At 45.6% G+C, this 18,308-nt stretch overlaps 1 protein-coding gene across 1 annotated transcript in view; it reads left to right on the top strand.

Moving 5' to 3' along the window:
* Positions 1–18,308, top strand: part of FBLN2 (fibulin 2) — a 190,688-nt gene that overhangs the window by 124,774 nt on the left and 47,606 nt on the right. The window contains exons 4-5 of the mRNA XM_077821960.1: positions 5,291–5,420; positions 17,070–17,256. Coding sequence (XP_077678086.1) covers positions 5,291–5,420; positions 17,070–17,256 — 317 coding nt within the window. The remainder of the gene's footprint in view (positions 1–5,290; positions 5,421–17,069; positions 17,257–18,308) is intronic.

Genomic DNA, 18,308 nt, shown 5'->3' with positions numbered 1-18,308 from the left:
CAAGTTAAACATTGGTCAAACTGGACAGTCTCTACGTAAAAGAATAAATGGACACAAATCAGATGTCAAGAATTATAACATTCATAAACCAGTCGGAGAACACTTCAATCTCTCTGGTCACGCAATCACAGACATGAAGGTTGCTATCTTAAAACAAAAAAACTTCAAATCCAGACTCCAGCGAGAAACTGCTGAATTGGAATTCATTTGCAAATTGGATACTATTAATTTAGGCTTAAATAGAGACTGGGAGTGGCTAAGTCATTATGCAAGGTAGCCTATTTCCTCTTGTTTTTTCCTCCCCCCCCCCCAGATGTTCTGGTTTAACTTGGATTTAAACTTGGAGAGTGGTCAGTTTGGACGAGCTATTACCAGCAGGAGAGTGAGTCTGTGTGTGTATGGGGGTGGGTTTTTGGAGGGGGGTGAGGGAGTGAGAGAACCTGGATTTGTGCAGGAAATGGCCTAACTTCATTATCATGCACATTGTGTAAAGAGTTGTCACCTTAGATGGGCTATCACCAGCAGGAGAGTGAATTTGTGTGGGGGGGTGGAGGGTGAGAAAACCTGGATTTGTGCTGGAAATGGCCTAACCTGACGATTACTTTAGATAAGCTATTACCAGCAGGACAGTGGGGTGGGAGGAGGTATTGTTTCATATTCTCTGTGTATATATAAAGTCTGCTGCAGTTTCCACGGTATGTATCTGATGAAGTGAGCTGTAGCTCACGAAAGCTCATGCTCAAATAAATTGGTTAGTCTCTAAGGTGCCACAAGTACTCCTTTTCTTTTTGCGAACATTCTGATAGCTTTTTGACTGCTGCTGCACACTGAGCAGATGTTTTCAGAGAACTATCCATGATCACTCCAAGATCTTTCTTGAGTTTTAACGGCTAATTTAGTACCCATCATTTTGTATGCATAGTTGGGAGTATGTTTATCAATGTGCATTGCTTCGTACTTATCAGCATTGAATTTAATCTTTTTTGTTGCCCAGTCACCCAGTTGTGTGAGATCCCTTTGTAACTCTTCGCAATCAACTTTGGATTTAACTGTTTTGAGTAATTTTGTATCATCTGCAAACTTTGCAGCCATTTTGACCTAGGTATTATTGGGGTATATGCAATACTATATCCATAATGTCAATGAGAAAAGTCAAATCTAGCTAAAATGTCTTAAATACTTTAAACAAGGGTTAATTTACTGTATTAAAATTTTTTCCAGATCACTTATGAATATGTTGAACAGCACTGGTCCCAGAACAGGTCCTTGGAGGACCTTGCTATTTACCTCTCTCCACTGTGAAAACTGTCCATTTATTCCTACCCTTTGTTTCCTATCTTTTAGCCAGTTACAGATCGTCGAGGACCTTCTTTCTTACCCCATGACATATGTTACCGTGTTGAACTGCACTGGCACAAGCCTTGCTTTGTGTCAGTGGAGCATGTTTATATTGGAGGCTTGCATCAATTTAATACATTGATGTAGTTATACCAGCATGAATTTTTGAGAAGGGCTCCCAGAGTCCAGCAATCCACCTAAGCCATCTAAGAATGGGTTTGTGAATAGGAAATAAATATGAGTACATAAGGTAAAGCTTTTATCTGCTCAGCTAATGGTTCAGTGGTACAGTACCCAAAATTAAACCATCGTGAAATGTCTAAGGGCTTGTCTTCACTACTGGGGTAAGTCAACCTAAGGTATGCTACTCCAGCTACATGAATCATAGGAATGGAAGGGATCTTGAGAGATCATATAGTCCAGTCCCCTGCCTCATGGCAGGACTAAGTATTATCTAGACCATTCCTGACAGGTGTTTGTCTAACCTGCTCTTAAAAATCTCTAATGATGGAGATTCCACAACCTCCCTAGGCAATTTATTCCAGTTCTTAATCACCCTAACAGTTAGGAAGTTTTTTCTAATGTCCAATTTAAACCTCCCTTGCTGCAATTTAAGCCCATTGCTGCTTTCCTATCCTTAGAGGTTAAGAAAAAACATTTTTCTCCGTCCTCCTTGTAACAACCTTTTACATACTTGAAAACTGTTATCATGTCCCCTCTCAGTCTTCTCTTTTCCAGACTAAACAAACCAAATATTTTCAATCTTCCCTCATAGGTCATGTTTTCTAGACCTTTAATAATTTTTGTTGCTCTTTGTCCAATTTGTCCACATCCTTCCTGAAGTGTGGCCCCCAGAACTGGGTACAATACTCCAGTTGAGGGCTAATCAGCTGGAGTCGACATAGCTTAGGTCTGTTTACCCCAGTATCTTCACTGTGCTGCATTGGCAGGAGATGCTCTCTCATCGACTTACCGTAATCTTGTTGGGGAGCTGGAGTACCGCGGTCAACTGGAGAGCGCTCTGTGGTCAATTTAGCCGGTCTTCAGTAGACCCACTATATCGACCTCTGGTGTGTCGATTGCTGCAGCATCAATCTCCCCATAGTGAAGACCAGCCCTAAAGAAGTTACAAGTATAAAAATGACCAATTGCACTTCCTATAGCATTGGATCACCATTTTACTCTTTTTGTATTTGAAAGGAACTTTTCAAGGCAAAATGTTATATTTCTGAGGACCGTTAATCCATGCAGACTTCGGCCTTTTAACAGCAGCTAATGATTTTTGGATTGTAGGTGCTTTACATCCAAAAAACTAATTCATTCAGTGTTGGTCTTTTGGATGCTTTCAAAGAGCCATAATAGCCATCAATAAAATTTCAGATGTCCTGTGATGGCAGTAAAAAATTAGATTCAGTGCTCAAATATGTTTGGACATTAGCCACTAAAATTTCAAACAAAGCACTATGTTTTTTCTGGTTGGCAATTCACATGGGAACAAGAAGCAAACATTACTGGAAAAACAAGACACAAAGGGAAAAAAAGATCATCTTCCTTTATTCAACCAAAGGCCATTGATTAACTGATAACACTATTCATACATTGTCCAGCATGTAAATATTAACTTAAACCTGGTGCAGTTGGCCACTGACATTTTAAGTGTGAATGGCCAATGGCCAAGTTGCAGTCACAGGCTAGTTTGCACAGGAATATGAGACATCTCCTTCCAATTTTTTTTCCAAGCATCAGGGAAAAAAATTAATTGGAAATATTTTTTCTCAGGGGGGAAAAAAAGGAGGGGGGAGTTTGCTTCCAGAGAGACTTGTTTCTTTGTTGTAATAATCATACATATCTTATTGACAACCATTTTTGGCTTGGAACTTGCTGTCAGTAAAGGATAGCTAACTGGCTATTATCCATTGACTGTTAAAAAACAACATCCCTTACAACCAGTGCATGTTTGTGAGACTGTGGTTGGAGACGATTGAGTTTACGCCAGGGGTGGGCAAACTTTTTGGCCCGAGGGCCACATCAGGGTTGTGAAACTTTAGGGAAGGCCGGGTAGGGAAGGCTGTGCCTCCCCAAATAGCTTGGACCCCACCCCCTATCCACCCCCTTCCACTTCCTGCCCCTGAGAACCCCCAACCCATCCAATCCTCCCCCCCCCACTCCTTGTCCCCTGACCGCCCCCTCTTGGGATCCCTGCCTCTAACTGCCCCCTCGGACCCCGCCCCCTATCCAACCTCCCTGTCCCCTGACTGCCCCGACCCTTATCCACACCCCCGCCTCTAACTGCCCCCTGGGACCCCACCCCTATCCAACCCCCCTGCTCCCCATCCCTTGACTGCCCCCGCCCCGAACCTCCACCTCATTCAATCGCTCCCTGTCCCCTGACGGCCCCCCTGACTCCCTGCCCCTTACCCAACCCCTCCCCGCCCCCTTACCACACTGCTCAGAGTGGCTGGAGCTCGCAGCCATGCCGCTGCACTGCCAGGCAGGAGCAGCGGGCCAGAGCACCAGTGGAGCAGGGACAGCAGGGGAAGGGGCCAGGGGCTAGCCTCCCAGGCTGGGATCTCAGGGGCCGGGCAGGATGGGAACGCGGGTCGGATGTGGCCCATGGACCGTAGTTTGCCCACCTCTTGTTTACGCCCTTTGGGTGCACTTGGTAGCCAGAGATTACAAGGACGCCCCCTATTGGACAATTCTTGTACTTTGTGTTAGGCACTGGAACTGGCCGTCATAAGCAATAAAGGGTTCTGCCTGGAGAAAGTAAATCCTTTCCCTTCTTCCCCTGTATCACCTGAAAATGGGTCCACCACAAAAACATAAGGTTAAGAACATGAGTATAATACTAGATGTCAGTGGTGGGCAACCTATGGCATGTGTGGGGTAATCCACTGGTGGGCCGCAAGACAGTTTGTTTACATTGACCGCCCGCAGGCACAGCTGCCCACAGCTCCCAGTGGCCACGGTTTGCCGGTCCTGATCAATGGGAGCTGTGGGAAATGGCGGGGGCTCACTGCCACTTCCCACAGCTCCCATTGGCTGGGAATGGCGAACCACGGCCACTGGGAGCTGCAGGCGGCCGTGCTTTCGGACGGTCAATGTAAACAAACTGTCTCACGGCCGGCCAGCAGATTACCCTGAAAGTCCGCGTGCGACCTGCGAGCCTCAGGTTGCCCACCACTGCTATATGTTGAATGAGGTTTAATCCATTGGTCTGTAGTATTTATATAGTGCCCGGCATTATGTTATCTGAATGCTGATTGATAGATTATGAAGTCAGAAGAGACCACTGTGATCATCTAGTCTGACCTCCTGTGTAACACAGGCCACAGGACTTTCCTGAATTAATTCCTGTTTGAACTAGAGAGAGAGAGAGAGAGAGTAAGAGTGTGTGTGTGTGTGTGTGTATACAATCTTGATTTAAAAACGCCTAGTGATGGAGAACTCACCACAATATGGGAGTAGTCATTCTGATGATTATTTACCCTCAAGGTTAAATATTTGCACTTTATTTCGAGCCTGAATTTGTCTAGCTTCAACTTCCAGCCATTGGCTCTTGTTTATATCTTTGCAGGCTAGATTGAAGAACTTTCTACTATCAAATTTCTATTCTCCATGTCGGTACTTATAGACTGGGATCAAACCTTCTCTTTGTTAAGATAAACAGATTGAGCTCCTTAAGTCTTTCATTATAAGTCACGTTTTCCAATCTAAGACAGAATTTAACAGGTGAAATCCTGGCTCCAGTGAAGTCAGTGGCAAAACTCCCATTGACTTCAATGGCAACAAGATGTCGCCCATAATATACGTTTAAAAAAAAGGTGATGACATATTAGGAATGAATATATTTCTATGTCCAGTGATACAAATTCTTACTGTATAGTCTTGCAACCTGATGGCACTTCCTTTTGAATGCCAGTTAACACTTAACCCTGTTCCGTCTTTGCAGAATTGCTCAGAAGCAGTGTTGTGTCTCATACTTAAAAGAAAACAGCTGTGTTGCTGGCATGATCGCAGCCAAGGAAGGAGATTCGTGCGGACCTGATGAAAGCAATATCTGTGAAGGATCTTTTTACAAGGCAAGACCCGTTGGTACTTTTGCAAGTCCTATTCTGATGCAGATGTATTGAGTTTTGTGCAATTTTTTTAAAGGTGTTTTATATTTGTGTCATGGAGTTTAGTTATTTATAAAGTTGCATGGATAAGGCATGGAAATCATACTTAGCTAAATATTTTGGTAGTTTGCATTCAGGCTTAATTGTGCCTGAGATTTGTAAAACTTTGTAATGAGGTAATGTTTCTCTCTCATTGTTAAGATTAAACTTGCTGGGTTTTTTTAAAATTATTATTGCTTTCTCCATTTGGAAGAGGGTGGGAGAAGTTTACTTCAGTTTTTTTTTATCTGCGGTAATGGATTTTAGAAAATGATAGGGAAAAGCCTAATCAAAGATATAATTGGAAAGCCCCATTACTGAACAATTTATCAGCTTAGACACTTTATTGAATAGCAGTTTAATTTACCAGCTAAACAAAAAAATTGACAAGAAACAAATATTTAGATTACTATAGAGGCTTTTTCTCATAAATAAAAAAGGGCTATTAACTGGTGATTCGAGTAATGAACCATGTGCCAGAACCTCAGCCAATCTAAATCAGCCTAGCTCTACTGAAGTTAAAGGAGCTAAGCCAGTTTACACCCGCTAAGGATCTGGCCTCTTATTTATTATGCACGTTTCTCCAGTTTGGGCCTGAAGTGAAGGTTTCAGAATTCCTTAAACACTGATCAGAATTTATGTAGGTGTTTGTATGCCCAGATGTAATATTCCATTGTATCAGCAGGAAACTTATTAGCTCTGTCTGTTCTAATGCATCCGAGAGTCTTGCGAATAACTTGATTTGTTGGTAAGGAAAATATAAGGTCATCCACTGTGTAGTAAAGGGTTTAATTAGGTATGCAGGCTTATCATTTCTAGGGGATGATTAAGTCTTCAAAATAATATTTGTTTAGAGCCAAAATTCTGCCCTCAGAAACATGCAGAGAAATCAATGAAACTTTCACAACTCTATTTGTTGGTAGATTTTGGCCTTTAGTTATTTCAGAAATAAGGCAAATATGCTACTCTTAGATCTGTGGGGGTGTCATATATGCAGTGCAGAGCACTATTGCTGTACTGTGGTTGCTTCACACACAAGGAACTCTCAGTGAGTAAGGCCAGGTTGATGTTGACTTCTGCCAACATGGCTATGTCAGTCAGGTGTGATCCCTGACCAGCGTAGTCGTGTCAGCAGAAGCCCCTTGTGTTGACCCAATTACATGGCAAAGCTGTGCTTTTCCTGGTATTGCTTGTTTTGTTTGTGGTGGGGTGGTTTCACCACTTTGCCAGAATAGTATTCCCATGCCAGTGGAGCACTCCTAGTGTAGATGTAAGTGAAGAGGAGAATTTTGCCGATCGTTTGTATCTTAGCCCTGGTCTACACTACGAGTTTAGGTTGAATTTAGCAGCGTTAGATCGATTTAACCCTGCACTTGTCCACAAAGCAAGCCATTTTTGTCACCTTAAAGGGCTCTTAAAATTGATTTCTGTACTCCTCCCCGACAAGGGGATTAGCACTGAAATCGACATCACCAGGTCGAATTTGGGTTAGTTTGGACGCAATTCGACAGTATTGGCCTCCAGGAGCTATCCCACAGTGCTCCATTGTGACCGCTCTGGACAGCACTTTCAACTCAGATGCACTGGCCAGGTACACAGGAAAAGCACCAGGAACTTTTTAATTTCATTTCCTGTTTGGCCAGCGTGGCACGCTCATCAGCACAGGTGACCGTGCAGTCCCAGAATCGCAAAAGAGCTCCAGCATGGACCGAATGGGAGGTACGGGATCTGATCGCTGTGTGGGGAGACAAATCCGTGCTATCAGAACTACGTTCCAAAAGATGAAATGCCAAAATATTTGAAAAAATCTCCAACGGCATGATGGACAGAGGCTACAACAGGGATCTGCAGCAGTGCCGCATGAAAATTAAGGAGCTCAGGCAAGCCTACCAAAAAAGGCAAACTGCTGCTCCGGGTCAGAGCCCCAGACATGCTGCTTCTATGATGAGCTGCATGCAATTCTAGGGGGTGCCCCTACTACTACCCCGACCCCTGTCTGTGGACACCTGCAAGGCGGGAGTCTCACACAACAGGGATGAGGATTTTGGGGACGAAGAAGGTGAGGAGGAGGAGGAGGATAGCACACAACAGGCAAGGGGAGAAACTGTTCTCCCCGACAGCCAGGAACTGTTTATCACCCTGGAGCCAGTACCCTCCCAAGGTGGGCTCCCGGACCATGAAGCTGGAGAAGGCACCTCTGGTGAGTGTACCTTTGTAAATATAATGCATGGCTTTAAAGCAAGCTTCTTTAATGATTAATTTGCCCTGAAGACATGGAATGCATTCGCGGCCAGTACAGCTACTAGAAAAGTCTGTTAACGTGCCTGGGGATGAAGCTGAAATCCTCCAGGGACATTCAGAGGTGGCCATTCCTGCTGGGCTGTTTACCTGTGGCTGAAAAGAAATCATCCTCGCTTTTAGCCACACGGGAGCGGGAGGGGGCGGCATTCACGCTGAGCTGTTCACGTTTGGCTGGCAGGAATCTTTCCTGATACTAATCACGTGGTGGGAGGAGGGGTGAAGCGATCATCCCAGAGAATTGTGGGGAGAGGGAGTAGTTAACCCGAAAACCGCAGCGCCTCATTTTAAATGGCCAACCCAATGGGTGCTTGGTATGGGAAAAGAGGGCACTGCTGTTTGAAACCATTCCCACATGTTATGAAGGTTGAGGAAGCCGAAAGACTGTGGCTTAACATGGCTTCCTGCAAGCCGAATTCTGTTGCCTGGCCCTGCATGTGTGATCTCTCACCAAACCTGCAAGCCCTCAATATAAGAGGCAAAATGCGACCTTGTACCGAAAGCACATGTGCTATGGAATGTTAACAGCTTGGTTCACCGTGAAAGAGTCTACCCATTGTTCTCTAGAATGTGTCTTTTTAAATACTACTCTCCCTTTTTTTCCTCCCGCAGCTGCAAATGTTTCAACATTCCCCCATCGTCTCCATCCCAGAGGCTAGCGCGCTGAAAGAGCTCCGTAGAATGGGTGGAGGCAAACAATGGCAGAGTCCAGGAAAGCAGAAAATGAATGCGAGGATAGGAGGGACGAACAAGATGAGAGGTTGCGGGAGCAAGAGGAGAGGTGGCAAAAGCATGATGAAAGGAGGCAGGATGCAATATTGAGGCTACTGGGGGATCAAACCGATATGCTCTGGTATCTGGTGGAGCTGCAGGAAAGGCAGCAGGAGCACAGACTACCCCTGCAGCCCCTGTGTAACCACCCGCCCTCCTCCCCAAGTTCCATAGCCTCCTCACCCAGATGCCCAAGAACGCAGGGGGGGGGCCTCCAGGCACCCAACCACTCCACCCCAGAGGACTGTCCAAGCAACAGAAGGCTGGCATTCAATAGTTTAGAAGTGTAGTATGGCCTTGTCCTTCCCTCCTCCCCTCATCCACCATCCCACCGGGTGCTTCCCTCTTCCCCCACCCCTCCCGGGCTACCTTGGCAGTTATCCCCCTATGTGTGTGATGAATTAATAAAGAATGCATGATTTTGAAACAACAATGACTTTATTGCTTCTGCAAGCAGTGATCGAAGGGGGAGGGCGGTTGGCTTACAGGGAAGTAGAGTGAACAAAGGGGGCGGGTTTTCATCAAGGAGAAACAAACAAGACTGTCACACTGTAGCCTGGCCAGTCATGAAACTGGTTTTCAAAGCTTCTCTGATGCGCAGGTTGCCCTGCTGTGCTCTTCTAATTGCCCTGGTGTCTGGCTGCGTGTAAATCAGTGGCCAGGATATTTGCCTCAACCTCCCACCCCGCCATAAACATCTCCCCCTTACTCTCACAGATATTGTGGAGCGCACAGCAAGCAGCGATAACAACGGGAATACTGGTTTCGCTGAGGTCTAACCGAGTCAGTAAACTGCGCCAGTGCCCTTTTAAATGTTCAAATGCACATTCTGCCACCATTCTGCACTTGCTCAGCCTATAGTTGAACAGCTCCTGACTACTGTCCAGGGTGCCTGTGTATGGCTTCGTGAGCCATGGCATTAAAGGGTAGGCTGGGTCCCCAAGGATAACTGTAGGCATTTCAACATCCCCAACTGTTATTTTCTGGTCTGGGAAGTAAATCCCTTGCTGCAGCCATTCCCACAGACCAGAGTTCCTAAAGATGCGAGCGCCCTGTACCTTTCCCAGCCATCCCACGTTGATGTTGGTGAAACGTCTCTTGTGATCCACCAGTGCTTGCAGCACTATTGAAAAGTACCCCTTGCGGTTTACATACTGGATGCCAAGGTGGTCCAGTCCCAAGATAGGGATATGCATTCCGCCTGTCGCCCCACCACAGTTAAGAAATCCCATTGCAACATAGCCATCCACTGTGACCTGCGCATTTCCCAGCGTCACTACCCTTGATAGCAGCAGCTCAGTGATTGCGTTGGCTACTTGGATCACAGCAGCCCCCACAGTAGATTTGCCCACTCCAAATTGATTCCCAGCTGACAGGTAGCTGTCTGGCATTGCAAGCTTCCAGAGGGCTATTGCCACTTCTTGTGAACTGTGAGGGCTGCTCTCATCTTGGTATTCTTGCGCTTCAGGACAGGGGAAAGTAAGTCACAAAGTTCAATGAAAGTGCCCTTACGCATGCAAAAGTTTCTCAGCCATTAGGAATCATCCCAGACCCGCAACACTATGCGGTCCCACCAGTCTGTGCTTATTTCCCAGGCCAGAATAAGCATTCCACGGCACGAGCCTGCCCCATTGCCATCAGGATGTGCAAACTGCCAGGGCCCGTACTTTGAGAGAAGTACGTCTGTGTCCATGTCCTCATCACTTTCGTCACTGCATTTCCGTCGCCTCCTCACCTGCTTTTGCAGGTTCTGGTTCTGCACATACTGCAGGATAATGCACGAGGTGTTTACAATGCTCATAACTGCTGCGGTGATCTGAGTGGGCTCCATGCTTGCCGTGGTATGGCGTCTGCAGGAGAGCAGAGTTGCAGCGGAAGTGGTGGCTTACGATGGATGCCACAAGAATAGATATTTATAGAGAACGACGAGAGGACCTGTGAGGTGGATTCATGAGAGCAGGAGAGCAGAGTTGCAGCAGAAGCGATGGAGGACGATGGTTAGCACCGCACACACTTCCCAAGGAAGAACACACATACCCGGGAGCCCATGACAGACAACATGGAGAAACTCGCTATTGAGACAATAGCAGCAGAGCAGAGTTGCAGTGGATGATGACAGTTAGCAGTCCTACTGCACCATCTGCTGAAAGCAGTATGGCATCTATACAGAAAAAAGACACAAAACTACTGTCTGCCGTTGCTTTCATGGTGGGAGGGGCGACTGATGACATGTACCCAAAACCACCCGCGACAATGTTTTTGCTCCATCAGGCACTGGGAGCTTAACCCAGAATTCCAATGGGCAGCGGAGACTGTGGGAACTGTGGGATAGCTTCCCACAGTGCACCGCTCCGTATGTCGATGCTAGCCACGGTAGTGAGGACGCACTCTGCAGACTTAATGCGCTTAGTGTGGACATATGCAATCAACTGTATAAAATTGATTTGTAAATATCGACTTCTATAATATCGACCTAATTTCATAGTGTAGACATACCCTTAGTTGTAGTAAAACTTGCAAACCTCAGCACTGTGATTCCATGCTATGCAGATGTTAATGTAATGCTTTCATTCAAATGAAGTGATTTTAAACTCTACTCTCTTCAAGGCAGGGAATTTGCCTTTCTATTCTGTCTGCGAAGCTCCTAGGATATAGTGGCTGCTACGAGAAAGAAAAATCAATAATAATGATACTGAATCACATCTCTTGAAAATTAAGAAAGATGTTTCAACAGTATTATAATCAAACACTTCTCCTTTCATTGGCGGTGTCATAGAAAATGCTAATGGGAAAACTATATACAGTAACTCCTCTATCCTTGTAACAAAGCCCGTTGCCAACTGTGTCCACATATCTATTCAGGGGACACCATCACAGGGCCTAATCACATCAGCCATGCTGTCAGAGGCTCGTTCACCTGCACATGCACCAATGTGATATATGCCATCATGTGCCAGCAATGCCCCCCTGCCATGTACATTGGCCAAGCTGGACAGTCTCTACGTAAAAGAATAAATGGACACAAATCAGACATCAAGAATTATAACATTCAAAAACCAGTTGGAGAACACTTCAATCTCTCTGGTCACCCAATTACAGACCTAAAAGTGGCAATTCTTTAACAAAAAAACTTCAAAAACAGACCCCAACGAGAGACTGCTGAATTGGAATTAATTTGCAAACTGGATACAATTAACTTAGGTTTGAAAAAGACTGGGAGTGGATGGGGTCATTACACAAAGTAAAACTATTTCCCCATGTTTATTTCTCCCCCTCCACCCCCCACTGTTCCTCAGACATTCTTGTCAACTGCTGGAAATGGCCCACCTTGATTATCACTACAAAAGGTTTTTTCACCCCTGCTCTCCTGCTGGTAATAGCTCACCTTAAGTGATCACTCTTGTTACAGTGTGTATGGTAACACCCATTGTTTCATGTTCTCTATGTATATAAATCTCCCCACTGTATTTTCCACTGAATGCATCCGATGAAGTGAGCTGTAGCTCACGAAAGCTTATGCTCAAATAAATTGGTTCGTCTCTAAGGGGCCACAAATACTCCTTTTCTTTTTGCAGATACAGACTAACACGGCTGCTACTCTGAAACCTCTCTTAACATTGTAGTTATGTTTCTGAAAAATGCGACTTTAAGCAAAATGATGTTAAGCTAATCCAATTTCCCCATAAGAATTAATGTAAATGGGGGGGTTAGGTTCCAAGGAAATTTTTCACACACACACACACAGTATAAGTTTTAAACAAACAGTTTAATATTGTACACAGTAATGATGATTGTGAAGCTTGGTTGAGGTGGTGAAGTCATAGGGTGGGATATTTCCCAGGAGATGTCTTACTGCTAAATGATGCACTAGCATTCGTCTGAGCCCTCAAGGGTTAACACATTGTTATTAATATAGCCTCACACTCTACAAGGCAGCACGAATGGAGGGAGGGGAGACAGACACACACACCCTGTGTGTGCGGGAGAGAGAGAGAGAGAGATGCACATTGCCCCTTTAAGTATGCTGACCCCACTCTAAGTACACTGCCTTTTTAAGTATATCAGCATGTTGAGACAGCAGCTAGGGCCAGCAAACTCTCTCCATCCTGAGCCCTGTTGTATCCCCACCCTGCCCTATATGGAGAAGGGATAAGCAGGAGGCAGGAGCAGGGGGGAGGGGGACACATTGACGTTAGCCTCCTTCTCCCCCACAGCAAGCAGGAGGCTCCAGGGAGCCACTCCAAGGCAGAGGGCAGGAGCAGCACATGTCAGTGGGGGGAGGGACAGCTGAACTGCCGGCAATTGGTAGCTGGCAATTGGTAGCTGGCTGGGCGGCTGCCGCACTGGGAACTTAGGAGAACGGGGAGCTGATGCGGGGCTGCCTGTCCACCCTGGTTCCAAGCCCCCACCAGCTAGCTCCAATGGGCTGCTCTTCCTGCAAGCAGTGGACAAAGCAGGCAGCTGCCAAACAACATTATAATGGAGCATTGCGCAACTTTAAACGAGCGTGTTCCCTAATTGATCATCAGCGTAACAACGAAACAACGTTAACCGGGACGACTTTAAGTGAGGAGTTACTGTAGTTATATCTCCCCCCTCCCCCCCCCCATTATGACCATTGCTTTTTTAGTGTTCTAAGTGTAAAGACTTTACAGGGAATATAAAAAAGAGCTTTGAAAGATCTTACAATCTAACCCAATTAACCAACATTTCAAGACACTATATTTCTGGAGAGGAGCAGAGTGTGAAGTGATGAATAGAGCTGGGTGACTTTTTTTCAGCAAATAGTTATTTGCCAACAAATGCAGTTTCTGTTAAGCCAAAACTACACCTCTACCCTGATGTACTGCGGTGCGATATAATGCGGTAAAGCAGCACTCCGGGGAGTGGGGCTGCTTTACCTCATTATATCTGAATTCGTGTTACCACAAGCGGTTCCTCTGCCCGCCCCCCGCCCCCTTACTTGCTGCGGCCCCCCCACCCCAGCTCACCTCCGCTCCGCCTCCTCCCACGAGCACACCACAATCAGCTGATTGGCACTGTAAGCCTGGGAGGGAGAGAAGCGGAGCTGTGGTGTGGTCCACCTCCTCCCCTGAGCACAGTGCTCTGCTTCTCCCCCCGCCTCCCTCCCTTCCTTTCAGGCTTCCTGCGCCAACGGCTGGTTGGTGCGGCATCCTGGAAGGAAGGAAGGGGGGAGAAGCGGAGCAGTGGCAGCACGCTCAGGGGAGGAGGCGGAGGCAGAGCGGAGGTGAGCTGGGGCGGGGAGTGGTTCCTCTCCCTACCCCAATATACCACGGTCTCACCTATAAGACGGTAAGATTTTTTGGCTTCCGAGGACCGCATTATATCGGGGTAGAGGTGTATTTGCAAATTCATACCAAGTTTGCCAAATAGTTTCAGCCAAACAAAAAATCAAAATGCTTTGTTTCAGCCTGACTCAAAATTTTTCGTGTTGATTTTGGCAGCTATGAAAAAAGCAAATGAGGACTAGATTTACTGAATGGTCCTGGGGAGAGGCTGCAACTTCAGTGGTTAGGGAATTCACCTCTGATGTGGAAGGTCCCGCCTGATGTAGAGAAGGGATTTGAACTTCGGTCTCCCACGTTGCCACTGGGCTATTCTGGTATGGGACTGTCTCAGTCACTACTGTTGAAGCGGTTCTACTGTTTGTAAATAATCAGTCATAGGAGCAGAGTTTTGGACTTGGGTCTCCCATGTCCTAGGTGCATGGCCTACCTACCTGGCAGTAGAGTCATTTCCACTCCCTCTCCCTGGCCCCATAACTATTCATCGTCATTCACAGTGGCCATTCAAAGTCATTAATAATGGTTTTGTTTGTTTTAAACAAAATGTAGAACATGGCTAACAAAATGAAAAGCCATTTTAGTTGAAAAGCCATTTTTGTTGGGAAGCCATTTTTGTTGGGAAGCAATGTTTTGACAAAACCTTCAAGCCGCTGTAGTACCAAAGGCTAGTTTGTCAATGGCAGGAGTAGGGCCTGCAATTATAGATTGGTGCCCACCCAAAAAAACCCAGTGTGAACAGACTTTGCTTTAGAAAAGGTGGCCCAATCTGTCTTTTTGGATTTTTCTCTGTGGCTGTTAAATGTGCAGCTGTGTACAGTGTTTGATCGTCTATTAAATTTCTGAAGCTCTTACAAATAGTAGTATAAGCCACATTAGGACATGTGGTGTGCTAGAGCAAAGGCTGAGAAGTCGAGGGAGTAAAGTGAGCAAGGAGGGGGAATAGTTTTGTGGCCTGAACGTCAGGTATGAAATATGTAGGCTCCCTGAAACTGCAGCTTTGAATCTTCACAGAGGCGACTCAGCCCTTCATTCTTCAGATGCAGAAAAACTGAGTTCCATGCACTGCCTTTTGTGGGTCTTTTGGAGGAAGCCCTTAAAGCCCAGATTCTCTGTTACAGCCCTGTCCATAGTGGGAGCAGTGCTGGTGAAAAATCCAAGTTTGACAGGGATGGTGTGTGAACGGGCACAGCATGACGCTGGGAGGAAACCAGCCTTTGATAGGAGACTGGTTTGGTACCACCAGCTCTGGAAGAGAGAGCTTAGTTCAGTTTTCACCTCATTTAGTTTTTGGGATTTCTGCTGACATTGTCAGCTGGTGCCAGTTTAAATGTGGCTTCTGTTTCATGCCACTGATTGCTGTCTGCAGCTGAACTACACTGAATTCCCTGGTCTTAGTTCATATGGGCAGTCTCAGTGGGGTTGCAGAGGTATGAATGAGAACTGGACACATTGACTCTCATCACTTATCTAGAGGAAGGGAGATTCTGAGTGCTGTCAAGCATTTTATAACCATTCACTGTGAATGTGGGCATCTAAATGTACTTATTAAGGTGTCAGGTCAGCTATTTAATATTCACATCATGGTGGGCATCTTCATTTACCTGTGATCTCCCTATGGTCTGTGTAGCAGGGAGAGTTAGCTTCTCCACTTCCTTGCTTGATTAGCTGCTAATTATGCTGAAACATGAGAAATGCTCAGAAAGGACTCTTAAACATGTAGAGGATTCTGTGTTTGTCTCATGCACTTTTATGGCCTGATTGTGGAAATTGCATATAGCCCTGAGTAAAGGTCAGTACAATCACCCCACCGCAAGGGAAACTCCAGGAGGGATGTGCCCCAGGACAGAACGAATCCTCCCTCATCTCCCCAGTGTGCAGGGAAAGCCCACAATCTGTGTTATGCCTTCTAAATGACCCATGGAAGGGGAGGACGGGTGCAATTCTTAGCAATGCATTCTGGTCTGTTTCCTAACCCCGTCTCTGCAGCTGTCAGCTATGTGGGCTCATGTTCAGGGGAGTCCGGGAATACAAAAGCCAGAGTCCATTTGCTGGACAATAGGTGTCTGGAGGGAGCAGTCTCTGTTCATCTGAGTATTCCTGGTGCTTATGCAGAGTGCTAAAGGAGGACAGCGTCCTATACCGTCTTCCCTTACTATAAACCGATGTAAGGGCCAGGGACAATCTAGCCCTCAGTTGTCTCCTACATTTGTGGACTTGGTAAATATAGTGCTCAGTGTGTCACAGTGAAGTTTAGGGTTTTGCAAAGGGATCATAAGTTGAATGCCATGGGGTAACTACCATCACCTCCTACGATAAATTAACAATCTTATTGTGAAAGAAAAAGTTGATTATATTAGCAGTGCTGTTCTAACCTCATCTCAAACTGGCTATTTGAGCCCTTATTAAGAGCTGGCTAACTTCTTGTGTAGGCTAGTGTGTAGGATTCATTGCAAAAGACTGGGTAGTATGTTGACAGAAATATTAATTATGTGATAATGGTAAATTCACTTAATTTGGGTGTTTGTGAAATGGTATTATATTTAGCGATCGAAGGCTAAACGTGCAGATTCCAATATGCATTCAGTCATTTTCCCTCCTATGTATTTAATTAGCCCAAGCTGTCAAAGGAGCACTATTTCATTTACTGTTGCTACTGCAGTTTTGTCAAAAATCCAACATAAAGACAAATCTAATGTGAGACCAATGAAACGGTAACTTGCTCTATGAAGCATGGTACTTATAAAAAGATATCTGACAATTTACTAGACAGTAACTGATTGCTGGCTAAGGTTCTGTATGTTCATTTGAGATTGTCTTAAAGAACCTACACATTTTCCACATCTAGTTTGTGGTGTATTAACATATATCCAAAACAATGACTAATGTATGCAACTGTTGTGAGCAGATGTTCCTACAGCATTTGCCTTCTGCTTCCATGTGAACAGTAACTGAAGTCCACATTGCAGCTAGATTTCAATATCCATCCAACTTCAGTTGCCCTCTTTGTACTAGACAGGCCAAATAAGCAGGGAGTGAGGATCCCATTTCTGTAATTGGCTAAATCCTAACCATTGATTCAGACATCCTTGCTCCTGGGGGAAGTTCAGATCGACTCAATTCTGGGGCTTGGGCCCACCTCTATTTATATATAACACAGGCACCAAAAAACTAGGCTGCTAATTGTCTCCTTTCTTTACAGCAATGTTGTGATTGCTGCACTCTGGGACTGAGGGTAAAAAGTGAGGGGCAAACCTGTGAGTCCAACCCAAATCTCGGCTATCCCTGCAACCACGTGATGCTGTCCTGCTGTGAAGGAGAAGATCATCTTATTCCTCCAGAAATAAAAAGGCATCCCGAACCTCTGCCAACAGTGACACCGGAGAGAAGTAGGTTCCCTGGTTTTAATTACAGGCAGTTGTACAGATGAGCAGTTTCTTCATTCAAGACCAAAAAAACCCCCAAACTGATACTGTGGAAGTACAATTGGTTTCACTTTCAGTCAAAAATAAAGCGCTTCCTTTGGACCAGAGATGGACTGAATTGGGTCAGAAATTTTAGATGCCTCTGAACTTGGGGTGCCCACCTATCTGCTGGTATTTCATTAGCTGCCAGGTTGGATGATGCAACCTACTAGATTGTCCAGAATGGTTACCCCCAACACTTTCACTGAGCCAAATAGGACTGACTGTTCCTTTCTGTGCAAAGGAAATATTTACTAATGCTTAGGGCTTGTCTACACGTGAAAGTTAATCTGGAATGAGGTAGGGTATGAATTTAAAGCAGATTAACTCCACTGTATTAGGCAAATCTGGAGTAAGGCACTCTTATTCTGTAATAAGAGCATCTACACAGAGTTCGTCAAGAGTTACTCTCCATGCCCACAAAGCCTTAACCAAGGTCTCAGTCCTCTTGTTTCCTTGTTGCTTGTCACAACACTGATGTAAAGCCAAGTAGTTTCTACAGGGTGTGCTGAATAGTTTCACTGAAAAAGCATTTGCCTCTTCAATGCAGACTTAGGGCATCACTAGTGACATTTTCTCCCCATCCTCTCCCTTGAGTCCACCTTCAGTGGAAGCAAGTAGCTCCCTACCAAATGGTGTTGAAGAGGCTGGGGGTTCCTGTCTGTCCGGCTCAGTAAACGTAATGGTAGCAGCAGGGCAATCTGTTTCCTGCCTTTTTGCTATAGGCAGATGGGCAGCTCTGAGCCCTCAAAAGATCCTTTTAAAATTGGCGGGTAGCAGCCATACCAAAATACCAAAGGAGATTGGTGGAGCTGCCTCTCAGTGCTCCCCAGAGTCACTGGTGCTGGAATAGGCTGGCTGAAAGGCAGTGGGTCATTCCCATGGAAGACTGCAAAGGTAAAGGTGGGAGTGGGTGCCTTTTTATAGGGGTAGCAACTCATAGGCCACGTTCTGATTGGCCTTTTGGACTCTGCTAC

Source organism: Eretmochelys imbricata, chromosome 7 (genome assembly GCF_965152235.1).
Source record: "Eretmochelys imbricata isolate rEreImb1 chromosome 7, rEreImb1.hap1, whole genome shotgun sequence".
In the NCBI taxonomy this organism is placed as follows: domain Eukaryota; kingdom Metazoa; phylum Chordata; order Testudines; family Cheloniidae; genus Eretmochelys; species Eretmochelys imbricata.
The sequence above is the reverse complement of the archived record's forward strand: the minus strand, read 5'-3'. Positions and strand labels throughout refer to the sequence as shown.